This window comes from Populus nigra, chromosome 14 (genome assembly GCF_951802175.1).
Source record: "Populus nigra chromosome 14, ddPopNigr1.1, whole genome shotgun sequence".
Taxonomy (NCBI): domain Eukaryota; kingdom Viridiplantae; phylum Streptophyta; class Magnoliopsida; order Malpighiales; family Salicaceae; genus Populus; species Populus nigra.
The window spans coordinates 11,760,801-11,781,831 of record NC_084865.1 but is presented as its reverse complement, the minus strand read 5'-3'; the positions used below and the strand labels follow the sequence as shown (position 1 = coordinate 11,781,831).

General features: G+C 31.4%; 1 protein-coding gene across 4 annotated transcripts; it reads right to left on the bottom strand.

The window, feature by feature from the left end:
• Nucleotides 1–1,520: 1,520 nt before the first annotated feature.
• Nucleotides 1,521–5,958, bottom strand: LOC133673421 (uncharacterized). 4 transcript variants are annotated; one of them, XM_062094207.1, is made up of 12 exons: nucleotides 5,693–5,958; nucleotides 5,322–5,404; nucleotides 5,077–5,213; nucleotides 4,569–4,676; nucleotides 4,351–4,467; nucleotides 3,657–4,193; nucleotides 3,201–3,568; nucleotides 3,025–3,124; nucleotides 2,875–2,934; nucleotides 2,432–2,515; nucleotides 2,223–2,339; nucleotides 1,521–2,030 (listed from the first exon to the last, which is right to left on the bottom strand). In XM_062094207.1, exons 3-12 carry the CDS (start codon nucleotides 5,140–5,142, stop codon nucleotides 1,728–1,730), a joined length of 1,860 nt encoding a protein of 619 aa, XP_061950191.1. In that variant the 5' UTR covers nucleotides 5,143–5,213; nucleotides 5,322–5,404; nucleotides 5,693–5,958; the 3' UTR covers nucleotides 1,521–1,727. The 4 variants fall into 4 exon arrangements, with proteins under 4 accessions (XP_061950191.1, XP_061950194.1, XP_061950193.1 ...); XM_062094210.1 differs by having other exon boundaries at nucleotides 4,569–4,673; XM_062094209.1 differs by having other exon boundaries at nucleotides 5,322–5,398.
• Between the last annotated feature and the right edge of the window lie 15,073 nt (nucleotides 5,959–21,031).

Below are 21,031 nucleotides of genomic sequence, written 5' to 3'. Positions count from 1 at the left end.
GAAGGCTCGACCCGAGCACTTAGTCTTTTTTATTTATTTATCAAGAGTAGATTATAAAGTAGACAATATGCTTTTGCTTATTCATATTTCAACTACTAGAGAGGTGTTTAGAAAATTGGGCTAAGTTTTTTTTTTATAATCTAAAAATCATTTTAAACATATTTTCAAATAAAAATTTCTAATAAACACTCTTAGAATCCCAATAAACTAATTTCTTAAATAAAAACAACCTAAATTAGTTAAAAAAAACACAAAAATCAATCCTATATTTTTTTTTCCAACCTAATCTACTTTTTCAGCAACATGTAAGGTAAAAAACACCTTAATAACATTCCTCTCGTCAAAAGAAACATCACTAAACATACATTTTTTTATAGTGAAATCTAGCTAGCCAATTATTTTCTCTATCTTCTCTTAAACTCAATTTGATTCTTGAATTTTTAATTTTTTGGAAGCAATAAAATTGAATTTTTGTTTTTTTTACAAAATCAAGCATGAATCAATGTTGAGACTTTTTTTGACACCGTAATAACCTAATAAAAAATAAATTGATACAAATTATCAAACCTATTTATCAAGAAATACACAATAATTTTTGTTTGTAGAAATACAGTGAAACCAAAAGATTTGTAGTGTTTTTTGTAATTGTAATTATAATGGTAATTGTAACGTAATGTAATTGTAATTCTTATATAATCTTTTACTAATTCCTTACTTTCCTCAATTACCAGCACATAAATTACTTTATTCCTAGTGAAGAGAAACCTATTCCAAATGTAAACACGGCAACTGTTACATTGAGAAGCTTACTAATCATGAATCAACTATTCCCCTTAACAACAAAGCTAATTTTATTGTGATCACATTGACTTTTCTAAGATGGCGTCTTGCTATTAGTTTGGGATTTCTTGCAAACGACATGCCTAAGTGAATATGACTATAATTGTTTTTTAAAATATTTTTTACTTAGAAATATATTAAAATAATTTTTTTTATTTTTAAAAAATTATTTTTAACATAAAATAATCTAAAAATATCAAAAAAAATATTAATTTAAAACAAATAAAAAAAATAAAAAAATTTAAATTTTTTTAAAATAATTTTAAAATATAAAAACAAACATAATCACAGGATTTTAATGATATATCCGTGCTTGTTCTAGAATTGATTTTAATGATATATCCGTGCTTGTTCTAGAATTGAATCGAGACAACTACGACGATGATTGTTAGGAAAGAAAGGATTTGTCTTCTGTCCTTCTGTTTTTCCTGTTTTAAAATGACAAAAATCCAATAAAAAATTACAAAATTATTTTTATATCCTTATTTTTTCAACCAAATATGTTTTTATATCTTTTATATTGGTCTCTTTTATCACACGACACAATCCAAAAGCAGCCTTCCCATTGGGACCAAAAAGACTAAAACGAGGGACCCTCACTAACTGTAACTGCGTCATCAACAAGAACTGTTCAGTGATTTCATCTCAAGCTTATAGAATATAGAGTAGACTGACAGGAGTTATAAACATTCACTGAATCATCTGGAGATTATTTTATCCATTCTCTGGTATCAATCAAAGGTTTACGAAACAATCAGCACAACCAAAGCCCATGTTGTTTACATATACATGTACTTTTACCTTGTCTGTAACATCCCTGTACCATCCCAAAGTTGATAGCAGGCCAGAATCTAGGAAGGATCAAGTATAAAAATGGGGAGAATATTTCACCGATATAAGAGCAACCTGAAACTAAAATCATACGGCATTACTTGTACCATCTGCGAAAGGGGATCTCTTCCCCTTCTCTCAAGGCATTTAACTGCTTCATTCCTCAGTTCATTCGGTAGCTGCAGGCATATCCAATCAAGTAAAGATTCCATGTCTTTCGCAAAATCTAGTAGATACCAGTCCAACAGCTTTGGAATTATTAACTTGTTTGTTCTTGAAATCCCAACTGTCGCTTGTAAATAGTCTCGCTTTGCTACTTCTAGCTCTTCTTCAACTCGAGAGGCCGTGTAAACTCTTACCTGCATTTTTGTAGAGATCAACGTTAGAACGTCTACAAGTAATATTTGGATTGCATCATCAAAGATTTTTTTTATTTATTTTTTTATAATGATGCACTTCCTGGTAGTTTTGGAAAGAAGTGTAAACGAAAATGGTGAGGTGACCTAGCCTGTGCAAGAAATTCAAGGAGCCTCATCTATGTAGAAACTTACAGCAGGGGACGACCAGCTTCCACAACAGAGTGCAAAAGTAACCAAAGGCTCAGACCACTCGAATCCGAAAATGCTGCGTGCCTTCATCTCATCATTTTTTACTGCTTTTGGACAGGTCTATCATATTGAAGAAAACCACCCAGTTAGCAATTCAATGCTAAAAATTACCAAATAAAGAGAACATTGAAGCTCCAAGGAAAGCGGCTTACAAATTTTAAGTGATAAGGAAGCCTCAAGATGAAATGCTCAATTGTAATTGCATTTAGCAAGTGTCCGCCAACAGTTATTGTTGCCTAAGGGAATCATAGTTTGAATTAAGTCAATCTCAAATTTGTTTTCATCGAAAGCTAGTGTTAACAGAATCTTAGAAACACTTGGTCAGTGACTGTGTTTGAAAGTAATGACCATTTAGCAGATCATACATGTACTTTAAATGATTCCAAGAAACTCATGACACAGCTTTAAGAGAGTTAAAGCCTAGGCATACAGATGCACCCGATCCCTGCGACGGTGCTAGTCTGCTAGGTATTGAAATATAGTACAAGTTCTGACCTCTTAATGACAAAGCACTGACGACTATCAATAATATGGAGACAACATAAAGAATAGAAGAAACTGTGCATGGATAGAGAGAATTATAAATATATCTTACCTTTTGCATTAGAGCAACAACCATTTCAGGAGTCTCGGGTATCCCATGCTCCAAAATTGCCTGAAAGATTAACATTCTGGCTCTATAAATGCTTTACAAGTTTGTATTTTAATACTGGGCATATCATTTTTGTTTTGAGAGAGATCTTACATTCATCATGCATGAATTATAAGTGTTTATCCAGAAAGCAAGCTTCTGCTGATGGGTAAGACCCTCTAAATTTGCAGCGGCAAGCTTCCCTAGTAGAAACCTGAACATTATTGAAAATACAGTAAATACAAACCATAGCTGCTTGAAGTTCGAATGAAGTGACGTACAAAACTTACTTCAGTCTCTGGAGCAAAAACAAGGCACTTGTCGTACGGTTGAGATCAATTGAGCTAGCTTCAATTGCATAAAGATGCTTATAAGAACCAATATCTCTAATCTTGAACTCTGCAGACATGCCATAAGGATCTCGAATTTCATTTCCTCTATCACCTTCAGGGGATGTCAAAGTCGCTCGTGATGAGAAAGTTCCTAATTCAACTACTTTGTCCTTCAACGTGCTCATCCTCAAGAAAATGCTGGACAAGCACTTCACAATATCCTCGGTTAACTTGTTTGGTGTGATGTTATTTTCGCATATTCTATCATTCATGCAAGCAGAAGTGCTTTCCTGTGCTATTTCCTGCTCTACTAACCTGCATTCTAGCTGAGCAATACAAAAATGATCACCGATTCGAAGACCATAATATAATGAAAGGCTGGCTCCCTGTAAAAATTAGTGAGTAATTACGTACCTGCAACTTAGAAGGCTCCAAACTCTTCTCCTCTGATTCACGCTTGTTTGGAGTTCTCTTCACGGGAGTCGTGATTTTTGACATCTTATCTGGAGATTGCTTATCCTTTACATAATTAATACACGATCGATTCTCCTTTCCTCGTCCATCATCCACAAGAGATGAAGAAGGATTGGGTTTACCAGAAGCATATTTTCCTCTATTTGCTGGCCTATTAGAACACTGCCCTGATCGCTCAATAATGGGGTCAGTGGAAAACAGCCTTTTACTCGAAGTGCACCTAGCAAGAGAAGGTTGAGGCCTTGCTGCAAAAGTTGCTGAATTGGTCTCATTAAGAGAGAGTGATTTTGATCTAGCGTGTTTCGATCTTGTAGTTGATGGTTGTTGATCAATTGCATCCTTTGAATTCTCCACATTCTTCTTGGAGGAGACGTAGACAGCTTCTTGATAGAGTCCTTGTCTAAAATTCACAACTTGCTCTTCAAGCCGAACAACTTCCTCTTCGAGAACAGCCACTTCAGCAAGTAGCTCTAAGATCTAAAACAAACCAAATAAGAACCCACATTAATTACTGTTTATAGAAAAACATACAAAAATTAAACATTGGATTGGCTAATTGTCTTGACTAAATTAGAGAGAGTGTAGATAGATAGAAAGAGATCTAATTGATAGAATATAGCGAATTTATACTAACATAAGGAGGCAGATAAGGAGGTAAGCGAGGCAGAGCTCCCAAAGGCCTAGTAAAAGCTCTCTCCAAAGCTCTATGAACATTCTCTTCATGTCTAAGTTTCTTTTTCAACTTATCAACCTGCAAATTTTGAAACCAAAGCAACATTCGAGTTTAAAACAACTCAGCTCTTATTGTAATAAACAGAATTGAATGGTTTTGTTGAGAAAAATTTCAAGTACATCTTGTAGCAAGGCCAATTTCCTTTCTCTGTTTGCTTTACGCCAATTAATAGCAGATTTATGGCCACCAACTGCTCTGCTCCTCCCTTGAGCCTCCATCTTCTCCTTCTTGATAAATTCAGTATCAATTACAACAAATAAAGAATCAAACTCGAAGTAAAAGAGAGAAAAAGAGTATTATAAAGAAAGGAAGCAAAAGAAGAAGCCCCATATATATTCTTTTCTTGAGATGAGTGAAAGAATCCAATGCAGATTGCTGGATCTAAAGCACTTACTTTTTCTGGTCCGTAAGAGCTAGAAGCTTATCTATCTATCTATCTTTAATCCAGTTTCTTATAAAAAGTGGCTGAAAATTAAGTGGACAGAAAAAACTAAATTTCAAAGATTTGTAAAATTAAGCCCATGTTAAACCATTTGAAAAATAGAAAGAAAAAAAAACCAATTCAGATAAAAATCTTCCTAGTCTTGAAATACATATAGCGAAGAAGGAGGATGAGGAGGAGGTTACTTTATTAGTATCATGGTTTAAAGGAGATTTCATAGCTTGAAGAGCAGTGCGGACTCTAGTGTTCATCTTTTGGATTGATCCCCACTTGAAAACAAGATAACAATGGAACCAACGTTCTCTATGTCAATTATATTAACCTGCAAAAACAAAAGCAAATCATCATATATACACCAACTCACTAGCTATCACATGTTAAGAAAGAAAAGGAAAACACTGAGAGAGGGAAAATAATACAAAAAAAGTACCTAGTCAAGCTCTGTTTTTTTTCTTTTTACAGAGAGCGGGAAAACATGAAAGCAAAGAGGCCCAGAAACAGAAATGGCTGCAGCTAGGCGTCATAGTAAGGAGAGAAGCATTTGTTTAGTATTAGTAGTAGTTTTTTTTATTATTATCTCAAACAGTGTGAAAGAAAGAAAGCAAGCAAACAAAAGAGTACACAGAGCAGAGAAGAAGGTAGAAAACGACGACGAGAATCTTGAAACTGGTCATCCAATCCCCAAGAAAAGGGTAACAAATTTTAGGACACAAACAAAACCCTCCTCCTATTATTAATCAAAACAAACAAACAAAAACTAATAATTTAATGTATTTATACGTTTGAGAGACAGACACTTACTTCTAGACTCATTCGTTGTTGGAGTTTAGTTTAGTTCGTTCATCTTTGATTCCATTGCATGTAGTGTACTGTAGTAGTATAAAGCTGCGAGAGAGAGAGAGAAAAGGGAAAGAGTAGGGATGGCAAGAGGGAGAGCTGGTGAGTGACTATCTTTCAGCCATGGGTGGGTGTGGAAATCCGCTCTATTCATCATTAGCTAACGTGCCTCTTCATCTTTTCTTACTTTCTTTTACTCACTTTTATCGTATAGCACAACCTGTGGTTGTGAATTGTGATTGTCTCTTCATTTAAGTGTCCATTCATATGTTGTTATTATTGTTTTATTTTTTTTCAATGTTTTATACACAAGGAATCTGCTATTTGTCCAAAAAACAAATCTACATAAATAAAAAGATCCAGAGAATGCAAGTTTATGACCTTGTGATGGTCATAATAAGAGTTTTTTTAAAAAAAATTGAATCTAAAACCTTATAAATATGAGTTCTAGTGTGTGGAACATGTTACTGCTATTGCCGTTAAATCCAAATTCTTAGAAGTTAAAAGTAATAGGCAAGATGAATAAATTAAATATAAGTTAAATTAGTGATCATCTTATTAGTGAATAACCATTTTCATATGTAATATTTAATATAATATAAAACATTTATAATTAATTAGTAATAAGTTTGTTTTTTAGAGGTTATTAGTCCAAGTCTCACAAACTTCAGGGTTATTGGAGACTTACATGGTCGTTAACTTTAGAACTTGTAGGATTAGTCGAGATGCATGCAAGCTACGCCAAACACCCACATTAATTAAAAAAAAATATCATATAAAAATAAGATAGCATGAAATATTTTTAATCCTCACTTAGCGCTTTACATTTTTGGATGCACATGGATATATTTTTATGAATGATGTTCATGTTATTTTATTTTTCAACTTATGGTAGCTATTTAATGAGAATTCCAACGTTAGATCTAAGCATAAGATTGAGATTTGAAACTTGTTGTTTCAATTGAAATATAACTATCACTGTGATTGTACAACCTAAAATCTACTAATCAATCTATTCATGAATAAAAATATTAGTTTTTTTTTTACAAGAAAAACAAAATATGCTTACATAATTATGCCCACGAGTAATTAAAAGCTATGCACTTATTATAAAAAAAAATAATTATTATTAAATCAAACATCTATCCATAGCAGCTTCCCTTTGTTATGCGCTCTTCTCCTTTTTAGCTTTGGCTAGCTGCCTGTGCTATCATTTGGAAGAAAGAAAGAAAGAAAAAAACAAAAACAAAAAACAAGTTAGTAGCTCTTAGCACATGTTATAACAACTTGATTTACACCTTTTTATTTTCAACCACTTTGATTGATTAGTCCAGCTGCAGAGAAGATTAATGGTAATATATAATCATAATTAGTAGATCATTGATAGATTTTAGTGTTAATGCACCTCGGATCCCAAAATCTTCTTTTGATCGATCGATCGTGCTTTAACCCAAAAGAAAGAGAGAAAAAAACAAGAGGAAAGGAACGTCCAAGGCAAGCAAGGCAACGTGCTACTTAATAATAGACAACATTAGACAGTACTAACCAGCTCTACCACGATTGCCATTGTTAATTTGTTTTCTGATGACATTTTTCTTGATTCTTACATTATTTCATGTTGTGCCCAATTTGTCATCTTTAACTTTTGCATCATTAAAAATAAATAAAAAATTCTCTACTTCTTGCATCTATAGTGAAAGACGGTTTTTTTTTTCTTTATTAATACGTGTTCAGATCAGCTTGCGTACACTTCGATTAATTTTACGAGTTCTGAAATTAATAACTATATAAGTCTCTAATAACTGAGACCATATAAAAAACAAATTTTTTAATCTCAAACTTTCACCACTAGATTATTTATTAGATGATTCAAACACGATTTCTTTTAATTAACCTTGTCCTCGGCTATACTAAGCTAAAACATAATTTGGAGTTCAGAAAATGAAATTATGCTGGCTTTAGACGTACATATGCATGGCATTTTCCAACAATTTGTTGTTGAATATTTCAAACAGAACGTCAGATTAAATAATTCTTTATTTTTTCTTACCCAATTAGAAATTGCAAAAAAATAAATGAAGATTTCTTTCTTCTTTAATTTTGAGTTGGATAGAATTCGAATTTATCCTCTCGGACATGGTATTGTAAGACCCTCACGAGTCACGACTCCTCCATTTCGAAACACAAGCATGATATATATTGGACAAGAGATTTTCGTCTTAGTGGCTAGTCAATTTGTGGTTTTTTCATTTTATTTTTATTGCTTGCCATGTAATGCGTAAATAACAAACCGGAACTTTGCAGCCTCCGATCTCCCACCATGAACGAGGATGATATACCCCGTAGGTGGAGGAAGCAAGAAGGAGAATAGGAGTAGGTGGCGGAGTGGTCCATGCGCAACCTGACCTGCAAGCGCATGGAATCAACACTCAAAAGTTGACTGCTCGTTGCTGGTGGCGTGAATAATACGTGTTGGTATTGTTTCTTTCTACTATTCCAGCCACTCTAGTACAGCCCCAACCCACTCCAACAACTCCTAAAGGTTAATCTTGATTCTCCATATGTGATATATTCTTTTTAAAACAATTTGTGATTTGTTTCGTTAATTTTTAACTCGTGAACGTGTATTAATTTGTGTGTTGTTTTGAATAAATTTGTGATGAGAACATGATTTTTTTTTGTTTATACTCGTATTAAATGAAATAGTTAGAATATTTTTAGTTATTTATTATAGTCATGCGTGGTGAAATAATTAATTTACATTGAATTAATCTCTTTCTTTAATCTAAATAACGAGGATTGGGCTTTATTGTCACTAATAAATCTCAAATCACTATTACAGGAATTATTACTTCTAATAAATACAAGCATTTAATTTATAAAAAATATTATCATATATGTATAACATGTATTTTTATTATAAAAAGAAACAACAATATAATTTATTTTAGATATCTTACGATGATTTTCATCTTTTTTTTAATATAATTAACCCTCTACTCAAAACTATTTTAAAAACCAGTTAGGTTTCAATTACAATTATTTGTTTTGAAGGAAAGGTTGCTGAGGAGATAAAACTAAAATGTTCCAAATGAGATTACAATGATAAACTAATCTGCAAGAAGCAAGATTAGGAGCATTGATTAGATGTTGAATTTTCTATTAGCCAAAGCACGTGAGCCGCATTTCATATGAACCAACATCCATATATACTGCCTTTCTTATAAAGTGGAGCATTAATGCATACCTTTTGGTTGAGGTAAAAGGAAGTGTTTTCATGGGTTAATTACTTGCACAAATCATATCCTTGATCGATAAGTTTTGAAAAAACCTTTTTCAAAATTTAATAACTAATTATTTGTGAGTTCTTACCCCCTGTGGCCATGATCGAGAGCATTGTATCAGAGTGGTGGATCTGTCACTGTAAAAGCTGAAGTGAGTGTGTTAGTGGGAGACAACCTTCTTCTTCACATATCCACCTTTAAGGACGAGCTGCGGTGATGAAATGTATGCCATGCGTCATGCCACCAAAATCATTAACTTTTCTAGCTAATCTTATTATATACAATAATTGATCTCTCTCTCTGTTTCTTTTTAATTGGTTCTACCTTTCATTGCCTTTTTCTTCTTCTTCATCATCGAATAAAGATGCAGACACTTCACATATTCTTTTCCACAGTTGCGAACTTGAGCTTCTTCGCTGCTTTTCAATGCATGTGAAGTAATTACCGCATAGCTTGCCTTTATATGGACGCAAGCGCGAACTAATATCCGAATGTTGTAAGAGTTTTTTTGAAAAAAACTACAATAGCTCAATTATGTACTATGCTCAGGCTCTGTAAGCATGAATTGGAGCCGTATATCCTTCTTTTTTTAGTTAATTTTTTTTTTAATTTGATTCTTTTACACTAGATTAATTTGAAATTGACTATTCACAGTGTCATAAAAGAAAATCAACTTTAAAATGATACTCGATTTGAAAAAATTAAACAATATAAAATTGAGTTAAAACAATTAAGAAAATATAAATTGAATTTAAACTCTAAACAAGTATTAAGTCCCTTTTCTTGTAAACATCAGGGACAAAATTGCACAAGCAAGGGAGATATCCAACCCCTTTTTCATCCCCTAATGTTTTTTTTTTCAATTTACTCCTTTCACATTAATTTTTTTTTAGATTAGACTTGATAGTTTTTTTTCCGTTACCTATATATATATATATATATATGAGGATTCCATGATGTGGTGGAATAATTCTGACATCTTTTTGATGTCTAGTTTTGCATAATAAAATTGTATTCATCTAAAATAATTGAGGTTTGAGGGATCCGATTTGACACCAAAATAATTACAGGAATTGAAAAGTTTGGGCAAGACAACTTTGAAGGCATGTGCAACACATGCACTAGCGTGTGAGGCTTTGTTCGAAGGCGTAACACTGCTACCCACAACTGGGTTTAAAGTGGTGCACCGAGATCTTTTTTATTATCCTATGCGTGTCAATAACATATTTGCAAATCAACTCTGATGAACTTTTTTTTGCTCTTCTCATTCTTTTCTTTCTTCTCTCCTCGAGATTCACACTAGCCCGCTAAAATTAAAAGGTGTCCTGTTATTTTTTAATCAACTTCATTCCTCGTTCTTTTACTTTCTATTTATTTTGTTTTGAATTATTTTTTCAATTTTATCTTTCAACATTTGATTTTATTCTTTTATATCAAATTTTATCGTCGTTCTTTTGATTGCTATTTGTTTTGTTTTGGATTTTTTTATTGAATTTCTTTTTAAATTTCAACCCTTAATATTTGGTTGATTGAGAATTTGACTTCGTGAACTTTTTTTAGGTTTGTCTTTTGTCGCACCTGACACGATGTTTGGACCTCCTAAATCAAAGGAAAAAATAGAAATAATAGAGTCACCACCTAATAACTAAAAGAAACTACGAATCCTAAAGGATGCACTAGTTTTAAATATTCAAATAAGGGGTTAGTTGTACTTAAAAGACATCATCTTCACCGTATCTTTTCAAATAAAAAATTAAATTTTTTATGTGTTTTTTTCCTAAATATTATTATATTTATGTCATTAGCTATCTAAATTATTATTTTTTGTTTAGATCAATTTATTTACTATCAACTTCATATTTGATTGTTGTATTATGTTTAAATTTTACAAAATCATTCTTTATGCTAATTATATTTTTAAGAAGATCGGCTAACGGTAACAGTCAAGATCTAAAAAACTTGTACTTTAGATTTACAAGATGTTATTTTTGTTGTTTTAATTATTTTTCTAATTAATTTTAAATTTTAATTATTTTTTCTTTTTTATTTTAGATTCTTTTGGTTATGTCAGTTTTTACTTCTATATTAACAATTAATATGTTATTTCATTGAATTACAATTTATTTCAGAAATATCAGAGTTTTATCTGATTATTGCGTTATTCTTCCATGCATGTATCCTTCTATAAGTGTATATATATTTTATTATACTCGCTGGATATAAGTAATTAAACTTATAAATAATGAGCCAGATAATTCTAGGAAAATTCCTATAAAAAAGCCTCGTTACGGTCCCAAGCTGCTGTGAATGTTCTGGCATGGTCCCAAATATGAGGCCAGTGACCCACCATGGAATTCAGGGCTCAATGCTATGTGAGTAAAAGTGTGAGGTGATGCCAAAAGCAAAAAGGTGGGAGGAATGCTGGATTGGCAATCTTTGATGTAAAATTGAGGGGAAAGGGCAAACACAGCCACATGCAAAGAAAGGCTCTATATTCTTACATTTTGATAAATAAAAAAAAGAGAGAAGAAGAAGAAGAAGAAGAAGAAGAAGAAGAAGAAGAAAGGCTCTATGATCCCTGCTTAAACCTCTCCACTCATTGGCATAAAAGCACACTCTCGTAGCATTTATTCTATCGAGGGGCTTGTTACTTGCGATTGGTATAAAGTGCTTGTCTGTACAATATCTGAAATTCTTTATATTTTTATACCAATATGGAAAAATAAATTTTCAAGCAACACGCCATCACCAAAAGACTAAAAAAAATACAGACTAGTAGTTGTATGTAATTAATGGCTTTGTTGTGAAATAGATTTGAGTTCCAACAATTATGTTTCCATCAACCATAATACATGTATACAAGAGAGGCTGCCTTTGTCATGTAAGTCGAAATTTTTAAGCTTGACGATAAGGAAGAGAATAAATATCTAAAGGAAGTAAAAATATTAAGTTAAAATAATGTTCCTCTATATATATATATATATATATATATATATATATATATATATATATATATGCTTGTTGAATTTCTTGAAACACATAAATACAACGGAAGCAATAATTCTTAAAAAAATTTGGGAGTCCCAGGATCTCATTAGATAATCTAAGCTGGTTTAGGGTTTGACTGAAAATTACCTGAAGATTAATTCTTTTTTTGAGGTTTGATCAGTTGTTACAAATAACAAGTTATTTAATTGTTTAACTTTTACTAATAATTCACATGAATTACCAGTGATAAATATTCTAAAACCTTTTTAGAAGAAAATGAATGTTATGCCTTAAATGCTACTGTGTGTGTGTGTGTATTTGATCACAAAAGATTTTTCATTATGAGGTCATTAGAAAAATATAAGACATAACATTTTATTTATAGAGAATACATGATGACCCTATAAATGGTAAAATATCACTTTTCTCTATGAAAGATATTATATTTAAAAATTTATTCAATCAAGTCCCTCCTTAATTTTTCTATGTCTAAAATTATAATCCCTCATTTAAATTATATTTTAAACCACAATTCTAAAATTCATTTACAATGAAATCATATTTGATTAATCATCATAGTTTAATTTCTTACCAATGCTTCTTAATATGTGTGACCCATTAGGTTCTTTAATATGTTGGATCAAATATAAATCACAATCTTAAACAATGGAAGATTAAATAAGTTAAATAATTCAACTTATTACCAATTCAAAAATTAATTGATTTATATTTTAATATCAAGTGCAATATCTAGCTAGCAACATGTTATGATCCTCTAAATTTTAGAGAATTCATAAGTAATTCGAGTTAACCTTTCAATAACTAGTTTCTTAGTCTAACTATTATTCATTCATCAAGAATGTTTCAATTTATACATTGAAGTTGTCATAACCTAATTTTTGAATTTCCACAAAGATAAAAAATGAATGAATAAAAAATAATTTGAGAATTCAGTCAAGACCATACAAATTGAAGGTTTATGGACTAATAAGGAGGAAATTATAGATTTAGAAGTCAATTTAGCTGAAAAGTGGAAGAATTTATAAGTTTGGGGACTTAATTAAACTTTGATTTGGTTTAATTAATGAAATCAAGGGTTTAAATGAAGAAATATCAAAATTCAGGGTTGATTTTGGTCAAAATTGCAAGAAATTAAAGTTCAAGGACCAAATCAAATAGGCAGTGATGCTATGAGGGGTAACTAGTTTTTTTAGGGGTAATTTTGAATGAATTAAAAGTTGAGAAGTCAATTGAGGATTGAATTGATTGAATTGAAAACCAAGGACTATTTTGTAAATGACTGAAATCTAGGGGTCCAATTGCATTTGATCTAGGGGGAAATTAAAAAGAGAGAGAGAGAGAGAGAGAGAGGAAGATTTCCATGAATAAGGGCTCACTTGCTAAATGTCAGAATTTCAAGGGGCAAATTGAAGATAACCATTTTGGTTGAGAAAACGGCGTCGTTTCAAACCCACTGTTCATCCCTTTCCTCTCTTGGACAAAGGAAGCCACTTGCAAAAGAAAAAAAACACTGATTTGCTAAGATCCCATCATCTTAATCTAGGAAAAATTTAGACCAAATGGTCTACCACAAATCCTGAGTCAATCAAATCTCTTTCATCCCACGACACGCCTCTGGTGTCCGGGTTAAAACCCATCACCAACAGTCCAACCATGGCAGGACTGTTGGTGTTCTAATCCCAGCAAAAACTAACACCAAAGGCCTCTCAGGAGAGAAGAGATGTTTGCTGAGGAACAACCAAGGGTTTGGTGCTATAAAAGCCAGACGAAAGACCACCAGGAAAAAAATGAATGAAAAAAGAGAGAGACAGAGGAGAGGGACTGTAGAATTTCCTTCAAAACTCCAATAACAATAATCAAGGGATCACCTCTAAACATAAACCACGCCAACCACACAACCATTCCCTGATGTTTCATTGTCATCTTGCTTTCCCCTAAACAACAGATCACTAGGATCAACCAAATACAAAAATGAAAAAAAAATAGAAGAGAGACAAACACATAGAGAGATAGGGGGACTAGAACAGAGACCGGAGAGAAAAAAGAAACATAGAAGAACAAAAGAAAAGGCAGAGGAGAGCCGTTTAGAAATTTGATCAGCCATCAGCCACCACCATCACTCTCAAGCTTTGTCTTCATCTCCCAAAGTAACCGAACCAGGTAAGTCTCATTTCCCTCCCCTTGAATTTTAATTACCTTCCTACCATGCATGCACACGTGAATTAATTCATGTGTGCTTGCTGACATTGACCAGCCGGGTCATTGGCTTGGTCCGGTGATCAAGCTCGGCCGACTGGATCCAACCTAAAAAACAATTTTTTAAAAAAATAAATTTTTTTTCTTTCAATCCAAATTTTACTGATTTATTTACTAGCACCAGAGTTAGGAATACTATACTTTTTTTGGTTACGTAATATTTGTCAATGCCAAAATTGGAAGTATTCATAGTCGAATATTCATTGGTGCCAAAGTCAGAAATATATAAGAAGACCATCAAAAACAAAACAAAACAAACCCTTAGCAATTTAAGACAAAACCAACAATGCAGCCTACCTTAGGTAGGAGGCTTAAGGGGTGATAATATCTTTCATTTCGCGTAAGCAGTCTCGTACCATAGAATCTATGTTGACCACTTAAGGTTTCTAGTGACCATAATAATATATGCTGACTTCTTAAACAAGACCTTTTTCCCCTCTAAAGAACAAGATGTCAGATATCAGTTCTTTTTCATAGAAAATTTCAAAGGTCATTATGATGTTGAGTATAACAAAAGTATAAAGTGTGTATGTTCTATCAAATCATGTTTTTCATAACATCATAGTTATTGATTCTTTTAATAAGATTTAAATTCCTAGAGAATGTGATGTGTGTTTGTGTTTGTGTTTAATGAAGAATATAAGAATGCTAGAATGTGTAAATTGTGTTCTACCTTACCTCATGGATCATGGACAAGGAAAATAGGGAGAAAAAAGTGTGACACCTGATTAAATTTCAATCAATTAGGTTTATAGACCTTAATGGTTGATGGTGTAATGTTGAGTGAAAAGGATCTTGTGATGGTCGTCCTCCAATTAGGTATAAGTGTTGTCATGTAGTACATGACGTTGAATGACAGGTTTTCCTCCTGGATCAAGGGGGTTTTGGAAGTGTTGGGAATTAGTCATAAAGATATGTTTAATAGGGTTCAGAAGTCACCATCTAGTACATATTATAGTCACCAAGAAACCTAATAGTCCACTAGAGTTTGGGTAAGGGGACTAATTATACGTGAGGAAAACTCATTGCCCCTATTATACCCTACTTATGGTAAGCTGCATTATTTATTGATTTTTTTTTCTAAGATATTGTTTCTATTTGTTGGTCTATTTAAGGTTCAAAAAATATCCTTCTCAATAAAGAGTTTCTTATCTTATCAAACAAAAGCCTAACCATTTGAAAGCCCTAAAAAATTATGTAAAATACATATCATAAAAATTAAATAAAATGATTGATTTTTGTAATATTTTTAAAATTTTAGTTAAATCTTAATAGATAATCATAAACTTGTTGTGACTATTAACTAATTTTTTTTTAATTTTCAAATTATGATAAAAATACATTTTTATTTTTTTGTATAAAATATGCATGACATTTTTTAGAACTTGGTTGTATATACAACAATAAAGACATGTTTTTATATTTTCTCAAATAAGGAGTTTTTTTATTTTTTTTTATTTTTCTAATATTTTAAAGAAAAAAACATGTATATTTAATGTCTGGTCAGTATGTTACAATGTAATTTTACAACCCAAATATTAAATAAAATTCATTTGAAAACATGTGAAGGACTCACAAATAAATTTAAAATGGTCCTTTAATTTTTTTTATACTTTTTTTGGAAATTATTTAAGGTTTGTTTAACAAAAGAAGAAAATATGCATTGTTGGTAAATTAGTATAACGTGTTTTCCAAACATAATGTAAATTAAAATTCAGAAGCTTAAAAAATATTATTAAGTCGTGTTTGGCAAACACGCCTTAAGAACAAAATATTATGTTTTTTTCTTTGAGAATTTTAAGTCTGTCAAACGCAGCCTTAGCCATGTGGGCTATGTTTCTTAACCCAAAGCCCTAACTCAAAAACATAAATTAAAAATTAAAAATCAAACAAGGTGTTTTGGCTTAATATTGACAATAAACACGAAGAACACAATGATGAAACCTAAAATACATGGATTTGATTATAGACTAAGAGGGTGCTTGGCAGTGTGGTAACGGTTACTTTTCAAATAACTTTTTGTGCCGAAATGCATGCCAATGATTTTTTTTTATTTTTTAAAAATTATTTTTAACATCAGCACATCAAAACGATCCAAAAGGTACAAACCATATTAAATTTTAGCAAAAAAAAATAAAATTTTTTAGGAACACGGTTTGCATCGCGTTCCCAAACATGTTCTAAATCAAGTCAAACTAAAGGCATAAATACATGTAAAAAATCATTCAAACAAGATCTTGAGATTAAATTAACATAATAATCAACCTAATTTCACGATTATTTGATTTTATACATAATATAAAATAAAAAAACAGAATATCAAATGCCAACATATCAATATTTTTTAAGTCATTAGGATTCTAGATTAATGATCAATTAACTTATACGCATATGCAAGAACTAACAATTGATCAAAAAAACAAGCACATCATGGACCCAATACAATCTTCAACAGATGAACATGAAACCTAGAAATCTAGAATCTGCCAAAATGCAAAAAATGAAACAAAACCCAGAATAAGGCCTAAAACAAATTCAAATACATCACATACACTCATGTATATTTACTTAAGCCTTCAGAAACAACAATAAACATGTAAATATTAAAATGCATAGGATTCAAAGCCTATAACCTACTATCAATATACAAACATACGCATATGATGTTCTTATCAATTCAAAACTCATTCAACATCAAAATGTCTTTTATGAACTTCCAAAATTGAACAAAAACACTTGAATAGGCAAGCATTCTTATATATCTTATTTTTACATATAATCATTAAATCATAACATACACTTTTCATTCATAAAAAACAAGTATTCAAGCATCAAAAGCATATTAGTAATCATCCATTAAACACCATAAAACACATAATTAGCAACAAAACAATCATATATATAACAAACTTGTATTCAAAGCAATTTGAAAATATGCAAAAACAAACCAAAACATAGTTAAAGCATATCATAAATATCATGAACAATACTTGAATGAAAGAAAATCAAAGCTTACAATGTAGAAATAAGGGGTATTCTTAATGAGTTCTACCTAAATATCAAGTTGAATATCTTACCTTCAAAAGATAATTACAACTGGTTTTTGTCCCTTTTGCATGATTTAAGCATATTTCAATAGCCCTTTCCAAACAAATTTTGACCTCCTTATCCATAATATCTTCTTCCTTTTATTTTTTTTCTTTTTTTTTTACTATTGAATTGGTTTCTTTCTCAAGGTTTCTTTTTTCTTTCATGGCTTCTCTCTTTTAGATTCCTCCCCATTTCTCTATGATTTCTTCTCCTTTTATAGCCCCCGGAAGGTAGGTGGTTGTGAAACCATTTGTGGGTTTAGAGGTGGTTTTTCAAAACTAGATCATAAGGAATTATTTTCTATTTTTTGCCTCTAATCTATTAGGAGACCATTCTTCTCTTGTTTTCTTTTGTTTTCCCTCTCTCTAGATGTTTAACAAACTCTTGCAACTTCTAATCATGTCTCTCACACCCAAATAGAGGGAAAAGGCTTTCACCGAATAGTAAATAAACACTTAGACACATTCAAACTTTAATTTGTACTAGAAAAAATAGTGAAAGTCTCTTGAAAATCATGGATATGTTATTAAAATATCATGCTCTTTACTAGTATGTTATCAATATAGGTTTTTATGTTCCTGCATAGTTAGTCCTTAAAAACCTTAATCACCTTTTTTTGATAGGTGGTTGTTGCATTTCTAAACCCAAAAATCATGGCCTTGTAACAAAATGTATGTTTATTTATCATAAATGATTTCTTTTCATCATCTTTAGATTGTTTGGAGATCTGATGGTAACCGAAGCTCACATCCAGTAAGCTTAAAAATCTAAACCTGCTCATAAAGTCTCTAACATGTCTATCTTTGGTAAGGAGAAGTTTTCCTTTAACAATGCTTTGTTGAGGTCGGTGAAGTCCACATATATTTTTCAATTCTCATTAGATTTCTTCATCATCACTATATAGATCAACCATTTTGGGTACATTACCTCCCAAATAAGGCCTACATGTAAAAGTTTGTTCATTTCCTAATATATGGCCTTTTATCTTCTTCCCATAAAACTTCTTTTATTCTAGTGGACAAAAAGGAAAGATGGATTCATATTCAATCTATAGATGACCATGTTGAGCTAATACTAAGCATGTCTAAGAGCCCTAAGATAAAGTTATGTTTTTGGATAATGAAGAGCTTTATCAAGGTTTGTTCATATTAATGGTCTAAGATAAAACCTATATTAGTGGTAATACTTGTATTTGTCTAATTAAATTTGACCTTTTTATAACTCTTATATAGCATTGGTACATCTCTTTCATTTCTTTTCATGATCCTATTTAGGCCCCGATCACCCACCCATTTATCAAGAACTTTATGGTAACCTATTCTAACAAGCTCTCTACCTTTAACATCTTTTCATTTAATCTACTCAAGTTAGCCTTAGTGCTCTCATTCACCTCATGAGTGGGGAACAACTTGATCAAGTTTTTCTTAGGTGGAATACTTGTGTTAAAGTAGACTATGAGCTTTACACAAAGATCCTTAAAACCAAGATTGGATCCTAGATCTAAATTATGATACCATGTTTGAATTGACCTTTGAAATGTAGTTGGGAGAATCTTGCATATAATATCTGTGTCTTGCATAATCAACTCTAGATTACTATGCACTTTTCTATACATGTTTTATTAGGTTTATGAGCTTATCTAAATTATCTATTTTCATCTTAATAGAGATGAACTCTCTAGAGTGATATGTGTCTAATATATATTTGGCCAATGAAGAACCCTTTACCTAATAAGGTTATATACCTCTATATATAAAGCCTATATCACCATGGACTTAACTTTTTTTCGGATCTTTTTTCTATTTAGGATGTCCAAAAAAGACCTAAATATAAGGTAATGGTGATGGCAAAGGTTATTTTAGTGGTTGTATGTTGACTTATCATTTCAGTCTTTCTTTCCATATTTGGAATATGCACTAAAGAATGTTTATGATAATGTAAACAACTTTTATATGGACTAAGAGAATGGTGGAACTCTCTTGTAGCTTTGTTTGGCTTTTCTTCTCTTCAAATTGGAGTTATTTGCATGCACTAGTTGTATGAGATGGAGTTAATGGAAGAGCCACTTGTTATGCAAAAAGGTAAGGCTTTCAAACATTTTTATATGGACAAGAGAGCCTTTATGAGCATTTTTTTTACTTGCTTAGTAAGCTAGTAAAGATCTAAAACAAACTTACAAAAAACTTACAGATAGGTTGAAATGGTGTAACTAAACTAATTTCTTAGGATCACAAACACTTACAAAACAAGTTCTTTGTTGGACTTAAGGAACCATTCATGTTTAAGTTAGCAAGGTTGTAGAGGAAACATGACCTTAAATGTTGTGATGTGCATTTTTATTTTTATTTGTGTTTGTAGAGAAGATTAATGAAAATAAAAATGTTGGAAAGTATAAAATTGTCCTGTTTTACTCATGGTTCATGGACATTTATATATTCATGAACTAGCCAACTTGCATAATGATAAGGGCAAAAAGGAGAAAAGACTATGATACTTGATTTAATAGCAATCATTTAGGTTTATAAACCCTAATAATTGGTCTTGTACTGTTAAGTGAGAAAGATTTTGCCATAATAAGCCACACATTATCCATAATGCAAACATTTAATATTGGATACCAACTATAAAGAGGGTAGGTGGATATACTTCAAGGATAGCATGTTATGCCCGGCCTTAAGTGTTCTTGAGGCAAGTATACCTAGATATGTGCCTTCAATTTTTTAAGGGGGTCTCGAACTCATACCAAACCAGTTAAGAAGTTTAATGGTTTATAGACTAACTAGGTCAATTGAACATCTTGAAAGTTGTGACACCCCAACTGGACTTGTAGGAAATCGTGATATCCTACCTAGATCCAGTGATGTGTTAGGTCATGCAACATAATAAGCCTAAAAATAAAGGTGAATCAATCCAAATTTAATGTGCTTGGATGCATACCCTAATCCATTAACTTACAGGCTAGGGTTGTGCCTCACACTCTACACCTTGAGGTTGAGTTATGGGTGTAAATGCTAGACCAATCAATGCTATTTGATTTTTGTATCTATGTAGTTTTGTATCTTTGTTAACAATTATATTGAGCTAGCATACATTGACCTTAGATCTTGCATGAGGACAAACCTCTCACATGAAATGATTAGTTACCAGAATTGTTGCTTCATAAATTTAATTGTTGAAAATCAATTTGACTTAGGATCATTTAAAATTGTATTCCAAGCAACATTATTAAAAAAATTAAAAAAAATTATATAAAATTATTTTTTTATTTTTAAATTGTTTTCATGTGCTAATATCAAAAATAATTTTTAAAAAATAAAAAATATATTATTTTAATATATTTTCAAACCAAAAATACTTAAAAAAAAACCACTATAACAATTTATATTTAATATTAAAGAATAAAGAATGTTTTACGGAGTCCATCAGTCCATTAAATTACCGAGTCCGTCAGTTCAGTAAATCAAGTCAATCTTGAGAGAATTACTTGATGTATTGTGCACTGTCACCAAGTTGTACTATGTACAGAAAGTCACCTTCTTCTCGCCACATACAATTGTTAGGATATGAAAGGTGCCCAAGAAAAAAGCCCGTATAGAACGACAAGTCTACTATGGAGCAAATAATCATTACTTGCAATCTGATTGTTGTTATCTTTTATCGGTTG